Consider the following 23680-nt stretch of genomic DNA (forward strand, 5'->3'; position numbering starts at 1 on the left):
TTGCTATAAAGATAACGGCCAATTGGTGCCCATTAAATGAGAGGTCGTCGGTGATGATTACGATGTGGTTTGTCTATAGAATTTGTCGGTGAGACGCTCAGAAAAGGTTGGGGCAATGGGTAGCCTTACCTGATGTTCGGGAACAAGCACATATCCTTTAGGAACCTGCAGCATTTGTGTTGAGGAAAGTTGCTCGGTAGTTGTATCTTTTATAGCGGTTTGTATCTTCTCATTTTCTTGTTTCTTTTCGACTATGCAAATCGCAAACTTTATGAGCGACAAGCTGCATTCAGCGTGGATTGTGTTCTGAGCTTTACCTTTTTTTTCTTTCGAAGCAGGCTTGGCAGGATTCGCCATTGGCTTTTTATTCTGTCGCTCTAAATTCACATTGGCAGCCGTCAAAAGATCTTTTACACCATTCCACGTATATTTGCAAGTCGATTTTGGCGTTACTTGAGGCATCAGATGCACAGTAACATTGCCTCGATCTAACTTTGGATCCGTGGTGAACACTTTCAATGCATGTCGATCTTCCAGAAATTCTACGGATACGCCCGCTGAGGGGGAAGTCTGAACATCGAATCCTTCGGGATACAATTTATGGGAAATCCGTATGTCTGTGTACCAGCCACCCGAGCTTTTTCGACGAGTCTTGTAAGAGCTGGAGGGTTCATGTTTCGCGATATAGGTCATTTCATACACATTGCGCTTGGGGTCGTAGGTCTCGTCTATGATTTTTCCAGCGACGCGTCGAATATAAGGAGGGCAGCCGTAAATTTTGACGTAATGACGAAGATGCTTCATGCAGGTACTAAGATGCTCTGTAAGACCCTGCCATTGCCTCACAGAAGCGTCACCTGGAGTTTCGACGTGACCTATGAACGTCGCTTTGACTGCTTTCGCCTTTGTGGAAGGATGAATCACGGGAGTAAAGATCCAGCCATAAAGAACCATTTGCGCGCGGTTGCGTTGAGGATCCATTGGGAGCTGTGAATCCGTGACACTTGTGCTTGCTGTGAAAATGGCTCCTGATACAGGGTCCGTCTCAATGCAACTGAGCGCGCAAATATCAAAAGGTTCGGCTGCATTATGTTCCTGCATTATCCAGCGCACCAAATATTCCTTCTGGCTGAACCTTTCTACGACTTGGCCTTCTCTAAACGCAGTGTCCCCTGAGGATAAACTTTTTAGCGTACTCGTGTTGTCAATAACAAAAGGTGCCTGCAGTTACATTGTTTTCGCGCGCCGAAGCATTGGATAGCAGAACAGAGTTGTTCGGCACTCCATTGTCCATCAATTGTAGTCTCTGTTCGAATAAAGGTCGGCGCCAAAGACTTGACTCTCTGATACTTGTAATGTTTCACGGACTCCTTTTCTTCTGCAAAAGACCAATAATCCATCGATGTAAACAGTTCTTTCAGCAGTTTCAAGCTGTCCGCTTTCTTTTTCATATGGCGTTGTGCAGGGTAAAGATGCTTGGATGGCGGCGACGGAACTGGGGTAGTCGCCGGCTTTTCGGGAGTTTCGTTTCTAACGGGTGAGGCGTGTGAATGAGATTGCAAATTTTGCTGTTTCAAGGATTCCCCACGTATTTCATGCTCAATGACCGCCTCAGGCGGCATATTGGTGGTGTTACTGGTGTCGAATTCAGCAAACGTGATATGCTTGGTCGATGGACGTTGGATATTCTTCTGCAATGATGGCAGTAAGATAGACCTCTGTGAATCCGTGAGCGTGGTATGCCGCCTTGCGTCGTGGCGTGTCGAGATTGAATAGTTGTGACTGGGCTGCATGGTATGAAATCTAGAAAAGCGCGTCTTTCGTTGATAACAGTAGCCTTCCGTTAAAACGTCGAGGAAAAGCACTTACTTATTATTGCCTTTATTGGATACCTGCTCGCTTTGGTAGCTTAGAACCGACGGTCGACGGATATGAGATTTAGAAGATAGCTGAGGAATTTTGTGTTGCGCGCGCATTCGATCCGCTTTTTTCTGCAAATACTCGTTGATAAGAGCAATCACCAAAGGGCGGCGTGCTAAGCTTTTTTTGGCAAAGCCGGGCACCCAGCCTTTCATGCTTTCTTGGATAACGTAAATGACGCGAGTCGCTAGGACCGGGCCACGAACGGGCTCCAGTATCCAACCTTGAAGCTGCAATCAATGTTACTAGGCAACCCCAGATAATTGTATGTACATTATGGGGACCACTTTTGTTACCTTGATGTTGGCTCGAATATGACCTTGAATTCGAGGTATACGAGGTGTCTCGACGCTGGTGCACGCAAATATAATAGATCCATTCTGGGTACACTCGATCTTTTCTACCAACGCTAGATCACGAGGCCTAAACATGACAAAATGTCAAGAACGAGTTTCCCCTTGTTCCACTCATTTGGATTCAATTTTTACTTAGATGTAGCCGTGGCTTTAGTGATTTCATAAGTGAGGGACGTTGTATCGTTTAGATTCTCAATCAAACTTCCGTCTTCGTATCTACCACATTATTTTCAGTTCTACTGCGGTGATTAGCGAAAAGATTGGACTTACTGTTCGTCCCAAAGTCTTCGCATCCCAATTACGTAAAAGATGGATTGTGGTGAAAAGCCTTGAATAACATATTCGCCTTTAAAGATGGGTGTTTTGTCGGTTTTATTCATGCCATTCTTCATGTGAACGACAATTCCCGATTTATGCTTGAGTGCCTTTTTCCAGCCTTCCTCGAGGATAATGTGCTTCAGCGTAGACAAGGCATTCTCGGCAAGGTGAATATGATATGCAGTTGAGCTAAGTACCGGGTCCACAAAACCAGATACAACCGAGGATGGTGTAACAGAGCTCAAAGAGGGGATACCGTTGAGATTGTTGACCGAGCTCCAGCGTTGATGGTGATCATCTTCGTCGTCACTGAATATGGTATTAAATTTAGGCATGCGAGACCGTTTCGTAGGATATGTAAGCGATGGGTTATGTGGTGATGATTGGTAGGGATCTTCCCAGCTGGGTTCGTCGGAATGATGCGAGGGAAATGCTTGAATTGGTTGGTTCATATTTTATATGAACAGCGATAAGAGTGACGAATGCTTGGATTGAGTGGAGATGGTACTATAAAGTCTCTTTCGTTTGTTTGGATAAATAGGGTGCGAGGGTCATCGCTGACAATCACACACAAAGTTTAAAGTTCCAAGGAGTATTGTTGAGCATGGAGTGACATTTTACAGTGGCGGGGATCACCAAAGTAGAAGTTGGCCACGTTGTCGCGTTTGTACGACATTGTATAATTCATTTCGTGGGTGACCGTTCGTGCCGATCATCAGATATTTCTGCAGATTTGTTAGTTTTTCTAGTTTCATGTTCTGACCAGAATCCTAGTCTTCATGTCCTTCCACTTCTTCATCGCTGTTCTGGGTACGAGATGAATCGATCTAGTTCAGGAGAAAATCGATTTAGGAGGTTGACAAAAGTTTACATTTGCATGAATCCGTTGAACCGACTGGCGCTCGCGGACAATATAGAACCGGGAGTTCAATCGCACTTGACAATGCAACGGTCGATTTTGATCATAAGAACACCACCCAGTATACTGGAGCATTTCCACCGTCAAAGGATTCGTCTGGTTCTTTCAGCTATGAGAGCACCTCCGTGGTAAGAAAAAAAAAGTAGGCCCATGTTAAAAAAGGGTATCTGTTTAAAAGGCAGTGCACGACATTTTGTTGCTCCTTAAAATTCCTAATCAGGATTCATCCGGTCTGTAACGTTGTAGGGACCATTCCTTAAGAACGTATCACGAAAACAATCCTTGAACGCTGTTATCATCACTTTGCCAACTTTCAGAGTTAATCAATTATGGACAAGTTAAACGCCCCTATACAGTTATGTTTTCTTCTTTTGTAACATAGAGTCATTATGCTGATTTGAGTGAGGTAGGTATAAAAAGAATCAAGCACAAGGTGGTATATGGGAATCCCCTTTTGCAAAAACATGATCTTGCAATCTATTGTATTCTTCTGCATGACGAAGAATATCATCCGCACAGGTAATTGATCTGGTAATTCCAAAAAGTTATTGAAAAATAAGATCGGGTCCCTAACCAATGAAAAAAAAAAAAAAGAAACACTTACTTGACTTGATCCAGCGGATATTCTTTTTTCAGGAGATTGGCCAACACTTTGCCGGGACCAAAGCAGATAAAATCATCAATGTCTTGACTTTTACAGTATAAAATACTGCGATGCCAATCGATAGTTTGCGTAATTTGTTCTACCAGTCGAAGAGGAATCTCTTCAGGGCTAACGTACTGTAAATGAGAGTTAATGAGATGGTTCCAGATAAATACAAGTCAAAGCTCCTTACCGGCTTGCATGACACATTAGATATTACATCGACGCAGGGCTGTCTAAATTGGATCGTCTTCAGGGCTTCTTGCATCTCCTGTGCCGCTTGCTCCATGATAGCACAATGGAAGGGTGCACTTGCCGATGGAAAAACGATCATTTAATTATTGTCGGCTAAGCCCTAAACCATTGCCAACTTACGAGACAGGTAGGTCCACAGCCCTTGCAGCGAATTTTTTTGCTTGCAAAATACGTGATGCTTCATCTACACCTTTCACCGTACCGCTAATGACCACTTGAAATGACTATAACAAGCTAAATATGAGAACCCCGCAAACACACCGTGACACAGACATCACCCCCGTTTCCGTACACTGTTAATGTTGGCCAGAGATACAATTTCACCTTGCGGCAGGCCGGTTTTCATTTCTTCAAAGGCGGCCTTCAAATCCGACAAACATCCTTTACGAACCACCAAGGCCGAAATCGCGGTTTGTCCCTGGTGATCCCTCACGGCTCTTCGCATGGCTTCACCGCGCAGTCGAACGAGTCTTACGGCATCAAAGAGTGATAAGCTTCGAGTGGCAACTAGGGCGGTGTATTCTCCAAGGGAGTGTCCCAACGCATAATTACATGCTTTCGCAATATCAAATCCAAACTCGACTTCCAGAACCCGCAACATCGCCACCGACGTCGTCAGAATCGCCGCTTGAGCGTTTTCCGTCAACTTTAATTTCTCCTAATCAAATATACATATGAGTCTACATGCAACCCAAAGCGCAGCTGTTGTATTCCAGTACATGATTCTTTCCGAATATTAGAGACCGTAGCCCACCACCGAAAGCTTCTTCTGCTTCGTTGAATACCAGTTTTGCCGAACGGGGATAGAGGTTGTAAAGATCCTTGCCCATTCCTACATATTGCGATCCTTGACCTGGCATATAACTTTATACAATCAGCGCGATGACTCTATTAGAGGTAGTCCCTGGGGGGGGGGTAGAGAATGGTTATATACCGGGGAAAAGAATAGCACCGTGAGATGGCTCAATGCCAGCGCTGCTCTAAGCTTAATGTCAGAAACAAGCAAAAGCAAGTCGGGATGGAAGTTATACCATCCATGTTCGTCGAAGTATCGGCAGAGTTCTAAGATGAGGGTGCATTATGACCAGTAGTTGAAAGATAAACAGAATAGGATATTCATGTTACGACATTGGATAATGGGACCCGAATTTCAAATGACAAAATTTCATGCACGCTTAAAATTCTCACGGTAATTGCTTTTTTGAAAAGAATTTTATTAGTCATGATGAAATTTTCGAGCAAGCTTTTCGTTTTTCTTCATTATGTTCCAGCATTATTGAAGCCCTCCCATGTTGATGTACTTGATATTCAGATAATCATCCATGCCATACATAGAACCTATCCATTCGTATACACGTTAATATGTGGATGAACTATTCGGTATTACTGTTTTGGATCTTACCTTCACGTCCAACACCGCTCTCCTTGACACCGCCAAATGGACTATAGCAACTGGAAATGATGCCAGAGTTGGCGCCCACCATACCGGTTTCCAGCGCCTCGGCAACACGCCAGATACGGCCAATATCGCGTGAGTAGAAATAGCCAGCTAAGCCGAAAGGTGTATCGTTGGCGAGCTGAATCACTTGTTCTTCAGTGTCGAATTCAAACAAAGCCGCCAACGGGCCAAATGTCTCCTCCTCGAAAATGGTCATCTCTTTGGTCATGCCAGTAATCACCGTAGGCTCGAAGAAGCTGCCACCCAGATGTTTGCCACCAATGACCACTTCAGCACCTTTACTCACTGCGTCTTCCAAATGTCGCTGAACCTTCTCAACCGCTTTGTCATTGATCAAAGGGCCATGGGTCGTATCCGTAGCAAATCCGTGACCGACTTTGAATCCACCCACTTTGGCAGCGAGTTTCTCAGCAAAAGCCTTGTAGACACCCTTTTGCACGTAGATACGGTTCGCGCACACACAAGTCTGACCCGTGCCTCGGAACTTGGAAGCCAATGCACCGTCGACAGCAGCATCCAAGTCAGCATCGTCAAACACAATAAATGGAGCATTGCCGCCCAACTCCATGGATATCTTCTTCATGGTACCGGATGATTGACTCATCAAAAGTTTGCCGACGGCAGTCTAAATTTCAATCTAGTCAGCTTTTTTTTTCCCACCACCTTCGCCTTACTTTACAATGTATCAAGACTTACCGAGCCAGTAAATGAAATCTTCTTCACAATCGGATTAGTGCATAATTCTTTGCCAACTTCAGCGACTTTTTTCTCGGTTGTGACAACGTTAATAACACCGGCAGGGATACCAATACGTTTGGCCAGTTCGCACAATGCAAGAGCAGAATAAGGCGTTTCGGCGCCTGGTTTGATCACCACGGTACAACCGGCTGCCAGCGCCGCACCCACTTTACGTGTAATCATGGCATTTGGGAAATCTGTAGATGATAGGCGCACGATAAGCCGGTTACATTCCCACTTGCAACACATCACTTGAATGCGCATTCAGTTCAAATGTACTTACTCCATGGTGTAATGATACCAACTACTCCGACTGGTTGCTTGATGGTGATATATCTTTGGCTGGGAATAGGCGAAGGGATCACATTGCCATAGGAACGTACAGCTTCTTCGGCGAACCATTCGAAAAAGGATGCACCATAGGCGATTTCACCTCGTGCCTCGGCAATGGTTTTACCGTTTTCCCATGTCAAAATGGTGGCCAAATCTTCTTGATTCGCCATGACAATGTCGTACCATTTCTTGAGCAAGTCATGACGTTCCTTTGCCGTGGTACGAGACCATTTTTTGAATGCATCGGATGCCACTTGGATGGCTTCTTTTGTTTCTTTTGCTCCCATTTCCGGTAATTGGCCAATTTCTTCACCGTTTGCAGGATCTACCATAACCAGCCTCCAATGGTTAGAAATATACCCATATCAGGAACGTACGCACATTTGTTTTTACCAATGACTCGGAATGTCTCTGATGAAGCAGGGATCCATTCATTGTTAATGAACGCAGCGTGTCGCAGTAAGGAAGAATCTTTCAGCTGTTGCAAAGCATGTCTCAGTCCGGTGAGCCCAGCCGTATCAGATCTTTGTCGCTTTACCTTTGGTACTGAAACAGAAGTGACAATATTTCTTGATGCCATGTTTGTGAATATAAAATTTCTGGATGGATTTCGTGAAGTTTGAAAACAAGCTCGAATATAAGATGTTCGAAGAACAGCTGTAATCATGAATAAACCGATGGATTAAAAAATCTTATAAAATACTTAGTTTAAATAATACGGTTCCGAAAGCGGCGATCCAATCTTATTATTCATTCAGTGACGGCTGAGAATGGGCGATCGGATGATGGTTCCAAACACCGGGCAAAGCGCTCACGCGAATAAGCACATCAATATTTTTTATTTTATTTTTTGGATCGTTTGGGAATTTTTTCATTTCCGCCGCACAATTGGACACCCAACAATGACCTTTTTTTTCGCCTTTCCAAAGTTAGTGGAAGATGATCTTTCATAATCGCAAAAAAATTCTCAGGTACTTGGCGAGGTGCTTGCCGCTTATATCTCTCACACACACTTGATAGACCAAGATCTGAGCAGCCTGACAGGAACGTTATCATCATTTTCAAGAATGGATCATACAAATTGACTATTTGCATCCGAGTCCGGGCGTGGGAAACGACTGATATATGGGTTCACTACGCATTATGTGAACGTCACCTTCTCCGGTAGTCTTTGATGTGGCTACTTACTGTATATATGACACCCTTTTATGTTGCAGCTTGAAAAATACGCCCTGTAAGTGTCGATATGAATATTTTTCAGGGGGGCAAGTTGCTGCCCCATTAAGAAACAGCGAAAATCACTCTTCAAATCCAAATCCCTACTGTGGGTACCTCACGATATCATGCATGGTTGATAAGGTTTCAAAATAAAATAGGATAATACGAAAAAGACGTGTTTTTTTTATTTTATTTTTTCCTCCCACAACATCTGCGTCATGCATCTGCAGGGATATGTGTCAGTCTGTAGATGATCAGTCAAGGTGTCGTTGAATTTCTATTCCTTTCGTGCTCATGTATGCTTATATCAGCATCTCCGTGCTGATTCAGCGGAGGCAACAAGTGAAAATCAGGTTTTCTCACCATAGTCCAAGTTTCCAAGAAGCAAGGAAATAGCTAAAGCATGTCTGTTGACGTCATACAAGATAAAACTCTCAGACCAAGTTTAACCTGCAAGTTGACATTTAAGCACTCAGACCAGTCATGATCTACACCATTTGCAGTAGTGCGAACGAACACTCAGGCCAGACATGCTTTTACAACAACTGTAAGATTGAAATTCTCCCCCTTGTTCCTGAACAAAAACTGTCTCCTTAAGCATAAACGCCATTTGGGAAAACTTATTCACCAAGGAGAGAAAGATGGGCTCACTCATGACCACGCAAGTATGCTTCGTTGTTTTCCAATGCTACCGTGTAAGTCTATATGTCAGCAGCCTATATCGACGGATATGCTTATTCATCTCTGTGTATCATAATCAAGTGCCGATTTTTCCAGACCAGATGAGTCATCTCGTATACGCTATGAGAAACTTGCTCTTGGCTCCTCGTTTATTTAAGTTTGTGCATTCTCCTATCTGACGTTGACTGAAGGAAAACAAGGTACGCGCAAAGTTTGAGGACGGTGGAAACCTAAAGTCCGAGGAGCCTCGGAGACTGTTCCGAAGGCTATATGCATCATCAGGCATCTTGTGGTAGGATGCAATGATAAATGATCGTATGAAATGAACTAGGTGGCTACCACATTACGGCTTTTGAATTGATAGGAACTGCAATTACTTAAAATAAGCGGGCCAAGAGTTGTACATCATTTCTATGTGCTGTCAGACCCATCTACAACTTTTTTGATGTTGCCAAGAAGTTTGGTACGCTCAATGCCAAAAATGGTAACGATGATGTTGCGGATCGATAAATGAAAGGATGAGAAATAGATTCGCTTTCATTGTCCTTTTTGCAGCAAATTTTTGAGATAAATTGCAGTGTTCGAGTGGCTGTATATTGAATTCAATAATTTGATTTTAACTTAAAAAATGATGATCAACCTTATAAAATAATAGAGCCAGCTAACCTCACGTGGACCATGGAAAAGTGACAGAAAAGGTTCATCTGCTATGCCATGATCCGCAATTGGAAGTTGTCACGGCATTGTGCAACTTACTTCATGAGCCAATCAGTTTCTGCGCATCATCATTCTTATCAAAGCAGCTTTTGTCAGAAGGTTCTCCCTTTTTTTTTCTCATCACACTTTTTTTTTTCATTTGTTGTACGTTATGCATTCACTCTTACTGCCAACGCTTTATCTTGGCGGCTGTATCACAGCCATGAGTGCGTTTTCCTATGTCTATCGACGAGTAGCAGGTAATTACTATCCCACGACGCAACCCTGTTGTTATGGTTTCCTTATTTTTTTTCAGGAGATTAACAGATCTTTTTTTTTCTCAGGGTTTCAACCTGTGGAACCTTGGTTCCCTGTCAATACGCAAAAGCAAGAGTACATTGCACTCCTCAATTGCGAGATTCCAGTGCCGGAACATCATTTAAGAGCATCACTACTTCGACGTGCCATGGAAGGAGTTCGTCGCTTGGTCACCATTCAGCAGGAAAAGCCGGCATTGCAACAGCTGATGAAGACAGGAAGTGTCGGGGACGATCTGTGGCGCGATTTTATTGTCGCTGAACAAGAGATCATGACCGAGCTGCAAGAGATATCTCAGGAGGCTGAAACGTATAAGGAAGGTTGGGGTCAAACCATCTTTTCCACCGCTGCACAGATGCTGGAGCACGAGAAACAAAAGGCGCTTCTAGTGGAAATGAAACAAATGCGTGAAGACGAGAAAAACCGATTATTGATTCAAGAGAAACGCGACGAGAGAGAAAGTCGGCTCATGGAAGGAAATAGAATGAGAGAGGCTCAGAAAATGGAAGATTTACTGAGAACAGCCGAAGCGGAGAATATTGAAAATAAGGCTCCCTGATCTTGTTATTTTTGATTTTCTGTCATATTCTGTGTGTTGTTCTTGGCTCACAATGTATCTAACAAAATATAACTGTCTGTTTTCTGTTTCTTACAGTCATGTGCATTATAAAAAAAAACCAATAATGAAAAATAAACATTGTATGCTATTTCCAAGTGTTGCTGTGCCAAAAGTCCTCTCAAGGATCAAGAGATCACCCATGCACGGATCGCACAACAGAAGCATTAGGATTTTCACCTTAGTACAAATACGGGTCAAAATTTCTTTTACCATGACGATTACCATAGAAAGCCATGAAATATACACACAGCATGGCGTTGGTGATAGGAGCTGGGATTATGTTTTTTAGTGTAACGTTTTTTGTTTTTGCCCCACTTAACCAAATCGGCTTTGACCGGCAATCAAATTCTTCTCAGAGCTGATGGCCATGTAACTTGTTGTATAAACCTGACAATAGGGGTGTCGGGGATCAGACAATCAAAAGGGGAAAAGATAGATAATCAGGGTATCAAGGAAAAAGGAAGCGAGGCTTGCTCAGATGCAGAGGCACCCACAATAAAAAAAAAAAAAGGTTTACAGTTTTTCTTTGTATTACTGTAAATAGAATGACATGTAAAATACCCGAGAAACAAGTTTCTAGGGAGTCAATGCCAACGTCGTGTGTCGTTCTCAATATGCAAATTCGTGTTGTCCTGGGGATACAAAGAAGGGGCACTCCACCTTTTTTTTTTCCAACACTTTAATATAAGTCGATCATTAACGCGATAACTATCCTTTTCCTGCCGGTGTTTCTCTGCTTCTATTACTACCTCCCAATCCTCCTCAATTTCATTCGGCAATACACAACATGGATATGGACATGGGCATGAGCCACGACAATGCCACTACCGAGCAGGTGCTGGTAAAAGAAGGTCTTGTAAGCCCGGATTCCCTAGAAGTGGCTTCCGAGTTCATATCTTTGGCCTGTATTACCGTTCTCGCGGTGGCATTGGGCGCGAAAACCAATGGCGAAACTTTGAAAACCTTGAATTATGGTCGATTCCTTGTTATCATGCTGTATACTTTATCATGGGCCTTCTCGGCTACATCTGTAGTGTTGGTGTCGACCAACAACAGTAAGCTATTCTACGTAAAAAAAATTCCAGGGGAAGCCATTACTCATTTATCACCTTTTTTTCAACCCATCTTAGATAATATGACATCCTGTACCTTGGCAATGTTGACTTGCGATATTTTCTATGCTGGAAGTAAAATTGCCATTTATGCTTGGTATGTCTCGCCACCTTTCACCAAGTGTTTAATTAATCTCCCTAAACTGAAAAAAAAAAATACATTGTAGGCTTATTGAACGTGTCCATCTTGTCACTGCTGTCAAGACCACTCGCTTCAAGACGTGTCAGTACCGATTCCATTTGGTTCTTTTGCTGCCCTACGTTATCATTTTGGCGCTTATGGTGAGATCACTGTAATAGAATGACATTCTTACAAAGAAAGGCTAATCACATGATGGCAGTTGACGTTCCGTAACATCTATCTCGAACCCGATGGCAAATGTACCATTGGACTGCAACACGTTGCCAGTATTCCCCTTTTAGTCTATGATTTTGTAAGTCTGAAATTTCGATCAATCGAAGAACCGTCAACATTGATTCAAGCATTAGATCTTCAACTTGTATTTGACGTGGCTTTTCATGCGACCTTTGATGAATGTCGGCCGTAATTCCCGTACAGATTGGAAGCGTTCCAGATTATATAAGCTAGCTAGACGTACACTAGTCGCATCGGTTGTATGCTTGTTGATTTCGTTCTTTAACGTCCTTGTCGTCGTCATCACCCACGGTCACGAAAGAGGCCTTGTTTGCCTAACAATGTGCACTGTCGATGTAACGGTAAGTGCTCCAAAATGAAGAAGATAAAACACAGCACGTATTCATTAGATCAACTCTATCCGTTTGCTTCGTTCATTCTCTAGGTCAACGTTGTGACTGTTCACTGGGTAAATATACGATTACTGTCGCTTCTCATGTTGCCGTTTGCTCATAGTTTCTACTATAGGTCACAACTAACTCTAGAAAATCCGAGAAGCATGTGTATACCACTCAGAAGAACATGCACACGGTCGATCATATGACCGCCGAAATGACGTTTGACGACGATGCCAATCTGAAACTTGATCGTAAACCCGTCAAATACAATATACCAACCACTGTGCCCGAAAGAGTAGAATCTGACAGCGATAGTGTTCGTTCTGCTTCTCATATTAGCGGCAAACCTTTACAGGGAAAGAAATAACGTTCTTGACTTTTGCCTAATCCACCTTTTACTCCCTCATTTTACCGATTTTCTTTTTTACCAATGCATCCGTTTCTAGTTGCCATAGTATTAATTTGTAATAAATCACACTGTTGAAGTTCGTTCGTCCATAGACTCCAAAACGGACAATGGCGGATCAGGGTCGTGTAAAAATTTCAATGCTGTAAATTAAAAATTTTATTTGTTTTGTACATAGCATTAGCTTTGTTTCTTTTATACATTGTTACATCATTTTATATCCATAGCTAATGGACCCTATAAGCCGACTTCAAGTAAATTTAGTCCTGCATTGCATCAGTGATGGCGTCAAAATCGAGCCTGCGAAAGTCAACTTCGCGCTTGACTAGTTCAAATACCAGGAACCCGATACTTGTTGCAGGCACCACTTTGAGCACGGTGCTGCCGAATTCATGATACAAAAATTTTCGCCAACTTCCGTTGTGAAGCCTCATTTGAATTTTACATTGCTCCCAAGTGCGCGCATAAAGTTTCCGCACCGGTTCGCGCGAGGATTTATGAGCAAACTCTGACTGGCCTTCGGCAATGTAAAAAATACTGTGAATTCTCGAAAACGGATGATCAATCACCTGGTAAGCCTACAACGGGAATGATAATCCAGATTCAGAATTGCAATTTGCACAGCTTAAATTTAATAATTCATTCGTGTCGTCCACTTACAATGGCCGCGGCAGCGCCCGCCAAAATGACGAACATGGGTTCCAACAGCAGAGGCGGACGTTCCTTTTTCACACCAGTCTCTGGTATCGCCGTTTCTTGCTCGTGACTCGAGGAATGGATAATGTCATTCCATCCACTCTCTAAATCGCTCAACGTCTTGGTAGAATCCACTTTCAGATGATACATTTCATCCAAAAAATAGTAATAACCTTGCTGTTTGACCCATTCAAATGTAGCGAAAAACAGTCCACAAGCCAGCGAATCCTGTTCATGGTTGAAATCAGCAGACACAAAAAAAAAAAAAAAGTTAGATGCGTTAAACTAGGGGTGTCACGCAAATGATTGTAAATACCCTCATTAACGTTAGTGTGAAGCCTCTGTAAGCACTAGCAAGGCCAAGCTCTTTCAATGTCGATTTGGCAAATTGATACATGGATCGATGCTTGCCTTCCAATAGGTCGCTGACTTCAAAACGTACTTTGAGCGAGTCGAGTGGGGTCGCTACTATAGATTGAGCTGCACCAGCGAGACAACCTGATTGCACGTAGAAATGATTAAGAAATTTGTCAGTCACCATGATCATGGGAGGGGGGACAGTCTCCAGTCTACCTGCGAGAAATACGGACGAAAAGGGGGGCGGAGGAAAAGGTCGATGGAGTTGGTATGCGCAGGGAGAATGGAATAATGGGAGTGAGACGATGTACGTCGTGTATAATACGGTTCCGATCATGGTATTCGCAAGCAAAGGCGGCAAGATATGTCGAGGTATAAAGTTCCACTGGAACATTAACCATATTAGGGTAAAAATCCAGCTGCGGATCATTTTTTTTTTCAGTCGATACGTACCCCTTTTGTTTTTACAGCATGGGTAATCATACCAATGGATGTATAGCGGAATGAGAATCGTTTGCTTGTTTTGTCATCTACTGGCATCAACGCTCTCGCCATAATAAGATAGTCAACACGCAATGGCCGGAACAGCTAAGTCAAAACCGTCAGTGAAAGCTGACTTTAGATAATTGCGGTTCGGTTGGTTGCTCTTATGGTTACCTTGACAGGGGTTCTGTAAAATAAATACAAACTCTGCATAATAATAGTTCGGGCAATGGCGGTGGATCCACCTACGGATGTTGCATCTTTTGCCTTTTTTCTCTTACTCAATACGGTGGAGTATGGAACAGTCGGGTAGTTGGTCGGTGTAAAGGCTGAAAAAGCGAAACCCAGGTTCCGTTTTGTCATGCCAGCCGGCTGGGCTGATGTTGACGAAGAACATGGTGTAATCGGTGCAGGTGTTGTGGTCTTGATCGCAGATGGCGACGAAGACATCGCCAGGACAAGTTAGGACGGGAGGCACAGCACAGCACTTTGTTCCCCCTGACCCTTCCTCGCGCCGCTGAAACCTTAATTATCGGACTAAGCCACCAGATGTGGAGATCCATCTCCTTCGCTGGTATTTTCGATCCCTAGCCACCCTTGGGAAATCTGGAGAGCTACTGCAATAATATATTCATATAAATCATGCATCAGTTACTGCATGCAACTGTACGGTACACCCACTGCTGGTAGATAATCTCGGTTGATTGTGGCAAATAATGGTAACTGATTTAAATTTCGGAGCATACCGTAGAAGCTGAACGCATCCGTATATTTTTTATGGTTTTGTAAGATTGAACTCCATTCATGCCTTGCAATATTTGCTTTGCTACATCAAAGTTATGAGGATACTTCTTAGAGAAATCAGGACCAACTATGAAAAGAAAAAAAAATCAATTATTCCCCATGATACATCCTTTTTTTCACATTATTTCTTTAACGGAAAACTAAAAATGTTTGACCATTGTATTTCATCATCCCTATCGGTGTGTCCCACTTCAAGCAAATCTAGAAACCATAACAGGCGTACTATGGTGATAATGAGGTTTCGGCTGGGGGCATCATACCACTTGTGGTGCTATACAGGTCATGTGATTCATATAAATTGGATGTATCAGCCTGTGCGCCAGAAAACCTCTTTCGGTTGACGCAGTTGGATACGAGCAACAATTAGACATGATAGCTTGCCTTGCCGAAGCAGCGTTGTCTCAATCTGTGGTGTCTCCTTCCCGCGCTAGCCCTACGACTGAGCAGGATGTCATCACTGCATTAGCTAAAGGATGGTAATTCTATGCGTGGATCGCCTCGGAAAGATAACTCTTATTCTGACCACTGAATAGTGAGGTGAAAAGGGTCGTTGAGTAAGTTAACCGTCATTAAGTTCATGACGAGTGATATCGTTGATCGTCTCTGTTATCTTATACGTGGCGAACATACACAGGCGTTCGGGCGAGAAGCGACCCGCTGCTGAACCGACACAGCGTACAATAGAGTCAGTCCGAATTTTCTGCTGTGTCTATTTTTTTTTCCGATTTCTTATATCGTGTTTTATTGCATTTAGTGAAAATTCAGACGAAAGTTCAGAGTATGAGGTATGACGTTGCATGAAAAGTTAATGCAGTATATAGCTTGACTGATAGTATGCAGACTGAGCTACGCATATTATTGGAAACAGTCAGACTTGTCCAGGACAAAACATCGTTTGATGAAAATGATGACGACAATTATCCCCGCCCTTCCATTGCAAGAGCTGATATCGATGTTGAAGCGCTGCTGCATATTACGAGATTCGATTCTATACCTGAAGATGAAAAGCATATGTGGCAGCTTCTGGTTCTCCTACAATCATCGTCAAACGAGTTTTCATCTGCTTATACCAACTTTAAAAATTGGTTTTTCGGCATCGTGATGGATGAATATTATCAGACGGCTCTGGAAAAAGCGAAACAAAATCGAGACGAGTGGGCTGTTCCTCTTGCCCACCTGCTCTATGGCCACCTCTCCGATGCGTACTATGCTGCTTACGATCTGGGAGACCCTGCTCTGGCGTCTATCATTAGCTCACTGAGGATTAGCAGACAAAACCAAGCTGCTGCAAATCAACAATTACAAAAGCAGTCGGACGGAACCTTCTATCAGTATTCTGCGTGCCATCGGAAACTCTGGTATATCGTCTGTGGCGAACTTGGCTATTGCTCTCAGGAAGACTTTGTCGTGGTTCGAGGCCTTACATGGCAAGAAACATTCGCTCTTTATCTCCTTTCCAATCACACTGTCGGCAACGCCATCATGCGATACGAAGCTGCGATTTCCAAAGACCCCATTGATCTATACAGTCTTAAAACGCAAAAACATACGTCAAAGCCACCCACATCTACGACTTCTTCATGGTGGTTCTGGTTTCTCCACTTATGGTATTGTCAAGGTGAAAGCGGTCCATCGACCAGTGCTTCTCCACTGTGCGGACGTTCCGATGCCTCCCTGATGATTTTATGGCCTTTGCGATTCTGTTGGATAATTGTCACTCTCCTTCCTTCAAAACTGTCGCTTGCTGACGGTTGGTTCGCTAAATCTGTCATTATACCTCTCTGGTGCAATTTATTGCAAGAATTTGGGTTAGGTATTCTTGCCGCTTTTTGCGCCCTTATTGCTCCTCAGTACGTATCTATCGGTTACTATGTTGAGAACCATTGACATCTGATATGACTTTTTTGGGGGGTTAGGAGGAGTAAGGAATTGATTAAGAGCACTTTGAACGCATGCGCATGGGAGACTCCACTGGAAAAAGAACTGATACGTGGCCTAGATCCAAGTTTAAAGAAGCTTATAAGCAAAGAAAAAAGGGAACTTCTCTCTGATGATCTACTGTCTCCGGAAGAGCTGTCATCTCGAGAAGTAATTGTTCAGAAGGCGCAAAAGAAATTCCGCGAGAAAGATTACGTTGAAGCCGCCAAATTGTGGATTGAAGCAGGTGAAGCAGTCAAAGCGACAGAAATCATTCTCTACCATTTGATACCGGCAATGTGGCAAGGTTCGATTAGCTTGGCACTTTATCCGCGTCCTTGTTACTCACACTTTATCTGTTAGGTTTACTCGGCGACCAAATGACAAACATCCAGATCTTGAATGTGGCACAGGATCCCGATATTGCCTTTTTCATCATGCTACAGCAAAAGCTTCCATTACTTGCATCTGAAGCAGCTGCCAGCAGAAGCACATCAAAGCGACAGGAGAAGCTCTATGCCACTATGATCCGGTGGATCCGGCGATTATCTGCTTATCGACGACCTGACAGGTCCTTGCCAGAATTTGATGCCTTCATTCGAATGACCATAGGGGACATCGTTTGCGCAGGAAGCCAGTTCAAAGATATCGATAAGTTGAACCGCCTGGCTTCATTGGCCGCCTTTTCGGTGAATCCGGAACAACTTCGACAGCTGGCAGACGGCTATTGGCACACTTACCTCCTCGCCACCGATTAGTAACTCGTACCTAGGATATGGTCATCCTTACTTCCTTTCTTCCATAGTTGTATATATCCACAGAGAGAAACACCACATCATGTCAATGTCATGTCAATTATTTTCATTCAATCCAGATCAACTGTACCAATATGGAGGTGAAATCAATGGACCCTTATTCTAGATTGGAAACATTTGGTGATCATGAGTGTAAAAAAGTATAATTTATACAAGATATATTAGCTGCGGGGCGAAGTATGTAAAAACAGCTGAAATAATAATAAGGAACAGGAAATACAAGAAATACGGAAAGATGAGTTATCTTAAATTGTATGCCTCTGAAATGCGACGAAGAGCGCGACCTTGAGCGGTGTGAGCCGACGATGCACTATTCACGCGAAGGGCATATACCAGCTGCACCAGTTTATCTTCAGGTTCTTTCAGCTCAATTTTCCGCCTTTGCGCAAAACTCGCACCGGTGTGCAGGATGCCTTTGATTTGCTTCAGACATTTTTGGAAGACTTGAGCATTTTGAAAGCTTTCGCGCTGGGATGCAGCACCTAGGCGGTAAGAATCGATTTGCTGACATAAATCGGCCATATTCGAATTGGCTCGATTCATCTGTATCTGAGCCATGATCGCTTTCTACAATTATTATTATATGTAAGCACATGGTTACAGTACGCAATTCACTTTGCCAAATGACACAAGCTGCGCACTTACCATCATGCCTTCCGGATCCACGGGCGATACAGGCGTCATACCACCATCGCTGTTTTGCCCTGACAGTTCAATCAAAGATTCGCTGGTTGGTACGCCCAGTTCATGTAGTAAAATTTGAGCATCCGGTGACAACCGTTCCTTTGCTTGGAATTCACCAAGGAAACCGAGCGCCATGAACACATCAATCGCTGTACGGCTGGATTCAGTGGACAGGACTTCACGATAAATGGTACGACGACCGGCGATCAGATGAGTAGCAATCCATTGGGAGAGTAACGGTGCGATGCTACGTGGGAGCATGGGTACGGCTTCCAAAGCAGACAACGAACACGAAGTAATCCAATAAGAATCAATCGTAGGATAGATTACGGATGCTAAAAAGATCAGTTGTTCATACTGGGTAGGATGAAGTTCCATATTCACTGCTAGACACAGCTCGTTTACACCGCTTTGATTCTGGCGTTTGCGGATAATTTTTCGCTCTTCAAATGCATCGATCATCTTGTTAAATTGCTATGACGGATGCGTATTAGGGACCGGTCCTTGGCGTATATTCCTTGTTCTTACCTTGTCCACATCCCAAGAACACACGAACTCGCGTTCGAGCATCTGGACCAGGAAGCGGAAGCGATCCATGAACTCATCCTCGGTAACAATATCCTCAGTAAACGACAAGTACACTGCAGCCATAAAAGCATCTGAAAGTAGCGCATCCACAATCTGTCAAATAGTTTAAAGAAAACAAAAGAGATACCCATTTAGTAAGATCTTCCTGCGGAACATGACATACTGTAATTTGTTTACCTGATTTGCGTAATAAGACAAGGTCATTACGTTATCTGCATGGTCGTTGACGCGGATGTTTGTATCATCATTGATTTCTTTGCCTTCAATAATCAGATTCTTTGAGTCTTCCAGTAAACGGAATACATAGAGGACAATTGAGTCCAGGTCTTCGCCATCTTCACAGACAATTAGAAAACACACAGAATTCGATGAACAGTGATAAAATTTTCTCAACTACCTTGCCAGTCAATGTGATAGCCATGTTCAGTAAATTCTTCGCGAAGCCAGAGCATCAGCTCCTTTATTTTGCCTACGCAGGTGCATTAGAAGGGGAGTCCGTTTTCAGTGTATTGCCAGAATCACTTACCAACGCATACACCACCTGTGGCACGTCCATACAAAATAATGGCAGAAACAAGCGATATGGGAGTAATGATCAATGCCCGTCGTTGTTGCTTTTGAATCTTGTTCGTTAATTCTTTCGCTAATTCCACTTCGAAATTCTCCATGGTACTGGAGCTGCAAACGCGACTGTCAGCAGAGCAGAATCACCGAAAGCTGTTGTGGACTTACTCATAAATATGACTAAATTCTTCAGCTGTATCTTGAACGCTGATCAATGAACCGATGCCCAAGAGCACCCGGCCACGTTTACGCGGTACCTCAGCACCTTCAAGCATCTTTGTACGCTTATCCATCGCTTCACTGGGACGAACAACGCCTTCCATGGGCGTTTGCAGTTCCTGAGTTTGTCGTCTGGGCTGTTGATCAAGTACTTCGTCAATTAAATGAGGTAATTCTGGTACGTTCTCGTAGGAAATGTTAATGGGAACAAATACAATGTCGCGGTGAGCTTTACGGAAAAGACCCGCATGACCGTCGATGCTGGCAGTTGGGCTCGGAGCGGCGGATACAGGTGTATCTGGTGAAGTCGGAGGAGTAGTCTCGGATTGCATCAACTTATTGAACGCCGGAGTACGCGATTGATTTGACTGCAGGGTAGCTTCAATCACCATATCAATTAGGCCATCGGCATATGGTTCGTCATATTTGCCACTGCGAGAGCGTGTCTTTTCGAGTGAAAAACATAAAGCGCCATGCTCGCGCAACAGCACTTGGGTATAGGCAGCAAGCACCGCCGAATTCAATGGTGAACGATGGCGCTTGTCTCGCTTCATATAGTAAGCACCCGCAAGTCGATAAATATCGGAAATAGACCCCAACTGAGCCATCGCTACGATACACCGTATATAAGTTGATCGCTTCAAGCGAGTTTGGGCAATTATTTTTCTCACCTTCGTCGCATGCCAATGCGGGCACCGGTAATTGGAAACGGATGGTGATGTACCATAGCAACAGCGGGTCCAAAATGCTCTTAGCGACAGGCACATAGACAACCCTTTTACCAAGAGTAGCATCTCGAATCTGAAACATGATATGAGCTGGCTGTAAATAGATAATCGAAACAGAAACAAGCTTTACCTGTCTTATATGTTCTTCTCGTATACGGATATTTTCAAACATGTTTTCAAATAATGATTTCAGAAAGAAACCTGTGAAACAGACAAATGCAAGCTGCGTCCTTTCACTCATACGAAGTAAAATTTTCTATGAATGATTATCGTAGTTAGGAAGTGGATGGTTTTATCGGTGTAATGTAACACACTTACTGTGGCCTCGTTGACAGCTGTCTGCTTGGAAACGCCGGCATTTTGAGTGATCTAAAAACACAGAATGTGAATATCGCTTACCTTCCTTTTTGTATATCCTGAAGCGTTCCTACCTTGTGCACCGCCACATTGACTCGTTTATCATTAAGCACCACAACCTTGACTGCTTCATCATTGCTGCCAACTTTTTTGCGCCATTTACCAAAGACCATTCTTTTCTCGCGTTCGGACGCAACAATCGATGGGTCTTGACACCAGTCTTCCAAGCTGTCATCCATATCTGTCAACCACTCATCGTCCGTTTCTTTGGAATGTTGAATATTATCAATCAGCACGTCTTTTATCTTGTGGACCATACGTTCTGTCCGCTTCGTGACTTCGGCAGCAGAGTAAACCGAACTTTGAGTTGGCTTGTCTACCATGGTCGCAGCTTCACTTTCATTGTGCAAAGCGCAATCCCATTCTGAGATGGGTGATGGAAGTCGTAGATTCGATTCGCCACCAACAAAGTAATGTATACCATAACTAGCGTTCATGAAATAGTTTTTCCACAGTGCAACTGAAGCATCTTCGGGGATCAATTCATGCGGATCGAAATCGACTGCAGCGGAATCTTTTCGCAGAAGTTGTTTCAGGTGAGAGGTATTTGTATCGACCGTATTCAGCCACATATCACCAAAAGAGCCTCGTAAATGACTAGCTGCCTTGACCGCTTTATCCACACAGCGGCTGAATCGGTGAGAGTTGCGCTTGCCGGGAACCTTTGAAATGGGATCGATCATGCTTGTATTAGCGGTTGGGACTCCGGTTATGTAACTTGTAGCAGCCGATCTCAGCGAGTTCATTACAGTTCGTGCTCGGGACAATCCAGCAGGGGATTTTGCTGCATCATTGGAAAAATAGATTTCCGCCGGTATCAGTCTAACATTGGTCGTCTGCATCCAATATTGCCGTATAGCGTCATACGCGACACGCCATGAGACGGGACGCATTTTGATTGAGGAAATATGATATATGGAAGGGAAAGTGATTTCTTTTGGACCCAAGGAGTCGATCTGCGCTGACGTGTGGGATGAAGCGCGACTACCTGCTGAAGATCGATAAAACGATGCTTCTTCAGATGATGCCGCTGAATCGCGAATGGATACAGAAGTGGCGGTAGTCGACTCTCTGTAGGACGGATAATCGGCAGACACAAATGGCTCATGCTGCAAAGGAGACGGCACTGCGAATTGTTTCGGGATGGAAAGGTTGGCCACACATCCAAGAATGAGACGTACGGCAAAATCGACAGGAATGATATCCACTGGATTTTCTCCTTGATTTGCTTGGATAACTCGGATGCCGCGTCCGGTTAGGAGAAGAAGGCCGTTGGCACCGTTCACGTTGTCGGCCTACCATATACGTTAGTCCACAAAGTTGGTTTAGTACTAGCTTTTGAAAGAAACAACAACATACCCATCCCATTAAAGGCTCTGCTAGACTTGGACCTAGAGGCCCAAGTCGCATGATCGCTATTGGATACTGCGGGAAGCTGTTGATCTGCTTCTTTTGGACATCCCTCACCAAGAGATGTTCTGCCAGAGATTTGGAGAACATATAGCTATTGGGATAGTAAGGCTTGATATCTTCCATAATGGACGGCATCTCTGGTGTGTAACGACGAACCATACGGTTAAAGCAATGTTAGATCACAGTTGGAATACTCAACAAGCAATAAATGATGTTGAAGATTACCTTGTAGTTCTGCTGATAAAATATTAGTTAACAATGTTTCTGGTTCGGCATTCGGTAGTGGGCTCAGTTTATCTTCGTAGAGAGTTCCAAAGGAAGATCGATTATGACTTTGTAACGGAGATAGGTGGATTAAACCGGAGAGCGACCCGCATTCGTTTGCAATGGCCATGACATTTATGACACCGAGGGCATTCACCTATGAAAAACCAAAGCAAAGAAAGATTGATACAATGTAAATAGAAAGGCAAATGTTGACTTACTTTAACGGATATATCGATATGTTCGCTAGCATCGACTTGGCCAGCACAATGGATGATGATGCTACTGTGTTTCAATACCATATTGCGGTCCTCCATGGACATGCCCAAGCCATTTTCGGTCACATCACCTGCTACTGCGTGCAGCTTTTTGCGAACAAAATTGTCAAACGTAGTAGCGCCCATGTCACGGCGCAATGTAACAAACGCCTATTGACCATGGTTGATTTCGGTTCAGCCCGCGTACCGATCATTGATTTTTTTACTTTTCAGTTTCGTGCTTACCTTGTTGGCTAAAATATCATCACGAACTCGATCCCAAGGCTGAGTTCGTCTTCGGGGACCGACGCGGACAAGCAGAATAATAGCGTCCAGTTCTTCAGGGAGTGATTGGATGAGTTTCCAGAGAATCGCTTTACCAATAAATCCGGTGGCACCGGTAAGAAAGACAGTCTTGTTTTGGTAGTATTCGCGAACATTGGTCGGTAATGCGGTTTCTTCCACCGGAGTCTTGGGAGAAGGTGTTTTTGGTAACTCGTCCTCTGTGCATTTCGCTTCACATTGATTGTTAACCGTTGCGGTTTCAGGCAACGGTGGATGTTGCGTGGATGAATCTTTTTCCTGGGTGAGGTCCTCTTCCTGATGAACAAGTTCGTAGTCAAAATCTTCCATATCTTTGGCCACGTCAAAAACTGTGGGGGATTGCGGAGATGTTGGCGTCGATGGCGTGCTGAATTTCAGATCTTCGCTTTGCAAGTCCGGACTCGTA

At 43.7% G+C, this 23680-nt stretch overlaps 8 protein-coding genes across 8 annotated transcripts; 3 read left to right on the forward strand and 5 right to left on the reverse strand.

Moving 5' to 3' along the window:
• Positions 1-52: 52 nt before the first annotated feature.
• BYT42DRAFT_576424 (uncharacterized protein) lies at positions 53-3196 on the reverse strand. Its single transcript, XM_051569059.1, has 7 exons — positions 2547-3196; positions 2409-2492; positions 2217-2343; positions 1870-2150; positions 1232-1803; positions 318-1172; positions 53-251 (listed from the first exon to the last, which is right to left on the reverse strand). The coding sequence occupies exons 1-7, from the start codon at positions 3044-3046 to the stop codon at positions 58-60; spliced, it is 2613 nt and encodes an 870-aa protein (XP_051421718.1). The 5' UTR covers positions 3047-3196; the 3' UTR covers positions 53-57.
• Positions 3197-4113: 917 nt separating this feature from the next.
• On the reverse strand, positions 4114-5241 carry BYT42DRAFT_499512 (acyl transferase/acyl hydrolase/lysophospholipase; the record flags this gene model as incomplete). The annotated part of the gene is made up of 5 exons (XM_051564646.1): positions 4114-4293; positions 4350-4467; positions 4532-4635; positions 4704-5069; positions 5131-5241. The coding sequence occupies 5 exons, from the start codon at positions 5239-5241 to the stop codon at positions 4114-4116; spliced, it is 879 nt and encodes a 292-aa protein (XP_051421719.1).
• Positions 5242-5599: 358 nt separating this feature from the next.
• BYT42DRAFT_576438 (Aldehyde/histidinol dehydrogenase) lies at positions 5600-7610 on the reverse strand (the record flags this gene model as incomplete). The annotated part of the gene is made up of 6 exons (XM_051569060.1): positions 5600-5749; positions 5814-6495; positions 6567-6805; positions 6892-7266; positions 7335-7419; positions 7480-7610. Coding segments are annotated over 6 exons (1577 nt in total), but the record flags the coding sequence as incomplete, so codon positions are not given.
• Positions 7611-9708: 2098 nt separating this feature from the next.
• BYT42DRAFT_547493 (Pre protein translocase subunit Sec66-domain-containing protein) lies at positions 9709-10413 on the forward strand (the record flags this gene model as incomplete). The annotated part of the gene is made up of 2 exons (XM_051565952.1): positions 9709-9796; positions 9881-10413. 2 exons carry the CDS (start codon positions 9709-9711, stop codon positions 10411-10413), a joined length of 621 nt encoding a protein of 206 aa, XP_051421721.1.
• A 747-nt stretch (positions 10414-11160) lies between these two features.
• On the forward strand, positions 11161-12871 carry BYT42DRAFT_576444 (uncharacterized protein). The gene is made up of 6 exons (XM_051569061.1): positions 11161-11682; positions 11753-11867; positions 11927-12019; positions 12075-12302; positions 12386-12409; positions 12469-12871. Exons 1-6 carry the CDS (start codon positions 11261-11263, stop codon positions 12703-12705), a joined length of 1119 nt encoding a protein of 372 aa, XP_051421722.1. The 5' UTR covers positions 11161-11260; the 3' UTR covers positions 12706-12871.
• Positions 12872-12888: 17 nt separating this feature from the next.
• BYT42DRAFT_576448 (mitochondrial carrier domain-containing protein) lies at positions 12889-14870 on the reverse strand. The gene is made up of 6 exons (XM_051569062.1): positions 14455-14870; positions 14251-14385; positions 14014-14182; positions 13757-13938; positions 13405-13668; positions 12889-13322 (listed from the first exon to the last, which is right to left on the reverse strand). Exons 1-6 carry the CDS (start codon positions 14728-14730, stop codon positions 13005-13007), a joined length of 1344 nt encoding a protein of 447 aa, XP_051421723.1. The 5' UTR covers positions 14731-14870; the 3' UTR covers positions 12889-13004.
• Positions 14871-15666: 796 nt separating this feature from the next.
• BYT42DRAFT_405498 (uncharacterized protein) lies at positions 15667-17915 on the forward strand. The gene is made up of 4 exons (XM_051563415.1): positions 15667-15769; positions 15839-16934; positions 17001-17308; positions 17365-17915. The coding sequence occupies exons 2-4, from the start codon at positions 15919-15921 to the stop codon at positions 17757-17759; spliced, it is 1719 nt and encodes a 572-aa protein (XP_051421724.1). The 5' UTR covers positions 15667-15769; positions 15839-15918; the 3' UTR covers positions 17760-17915.
• BYT42DRAFT_405487 (male sterility protein-domain-containing protein) lies at positions 17908-23175 on the reverse strand. The gene is made up of 14 exons (XM_051563414.1): positions 22915-23175; positions 22655-22850; positions 22376-22566; positions 21031-22311; positions 20918-20968; positions 20730-20855; positions 20543-20672; positions 19821-20481; positions 19615-19766; positions 19486-19557; positions 19266-19423; positions 19029-19181; positions 18462-18974; positions 17908-18383 (listed from the first exon to the last, which is right to left on the reverse strand). The coding sequence occupies exons 1-14, from the start codon at positions 23095-23097 to the stop codon at positions 18057-18059; spliced, it is 4194 nt and encodes a 1397-aa protein (XP_051421725.1). The 5' UTR covers positions 23098-23175; the 3' UTR covers positions 17908-18056.
• Positions 23176-23680: the final 505 nt, after the last annotated feature.

Source organism: Radiomyces spectabilis, assembly GCF_025331425.1.
Source record: "Radiomyces spectabilis strain NRRL 2753 chromosome Unknown BYT42scaffold_9, whole genome shotgun sequence".
NCBI lineage: Eukaryota > Fungi > Mucoromycota > Mucoromycetes > Mucorales > Radiomycetaceae > Radiomyces > Radiomyces spectabilis.

Coding starts and splice junctions, on each gene's coding strand:
- BYT42DRAFT_576424 (XM_051569059.1), bottom strand. CDS start 3,046: ATGAACCAACCAATTCAAGCATTTCCCTCGCATCATTCCGACGAACCC. Junction 1,804..1,869: donor TCCAATAAAGGCAATAATAA/GTAAGTGCTTTT, acceptor GCGCTTTTCTAG/ATTTCATACCATGCAGCCCA. Junction 1,173..1,231: donor CTTCGGCGCGCGAAAACAAT/GTAACTGCAGGC, acceptor GTTTATCCTCAG/GGGACACTGCGTTTAGAGAA.
- BYT42DRAFT_576444 (XM_051569061.1), top strand. CDS start 11,261: ATGGATATGGACATGGGCATGAGCCACGACAATGCCACTACCGAGCAG. Junction 11,683..11,752: donor AAAATTGCCATTTATGCTTG/GTATGTCTCGCC, acceptor AATACATTGTAG/GCTTATTGAACGTGTCCATC. Junction 11,868..11,926: donor TTATCATTTTGGCGCTTATG/GTGAGATCACTG, acceptor ACATGATGGCAG/TTGACGTTCCGTAACATCTA.
- BYT42DRAFT_576448 (XM_051569062.1), bottom strand. CDS start 14,730: ATGTCTTCGTCGCCATCTGCGATCAAGACCACAACACCTGCACCGATT. Junction 14,183..14,250: donor ATGCTGTAAAAACAAAAGGG/GTACGTATCGAC, acceptor TTAATGTTCCAG/TGGAACTTTATACCTCGACA. Junction 13,939..14,013: donor TTCGTCCGTATTTCTCGCAG/GTAGACTGGAGA, acceptor ACGTGCAATCAG/GTTGTCTCGCTGGTGCAGCT.
- BYT42DRAFT_405498 (XM_051563415.1), top strand. CDS start 15,919: ATGCAGACTGAGCTACGCATATTATTGGAAACAGTCAGACTTGTCCAG. Junction 16,935..17,000: donor TGCGCCCTTATTGCTCCTCA/GTACGTATCTAT, acceptor TTGGGGGGTTAG/GAGGAGTAAGGAATTGATTA. Junction 17,309..17,364: donor GATACCGGCAATGTGGCAAG/GTTCGATTAGCT, acceptor TTTATCTGTTAG/GTTTACTCGGCGACCAAATG.
- BYT42DRAFT_405487 (XM_051563414.1), bottom strand. CDS start 23,097: ATGGGCGCTACTACGTTTGACAATTTTGTTCGCAAAAAGCTGCACGCA. Junction 20,673..20,729: donor GAGAAGAACATATAAGACAG/GTAAAGCTTGTT, acceptor ATCATGTTTCAG/ATTCGAGATGCTACTCTTGG. Junction 19,767..19,820: donor GAATTTAGTCATATTTATGA/GTAAGTCCACAA, acceptor TCGCGTTTGCAG/CTCCAGTACCATGGAGAATT.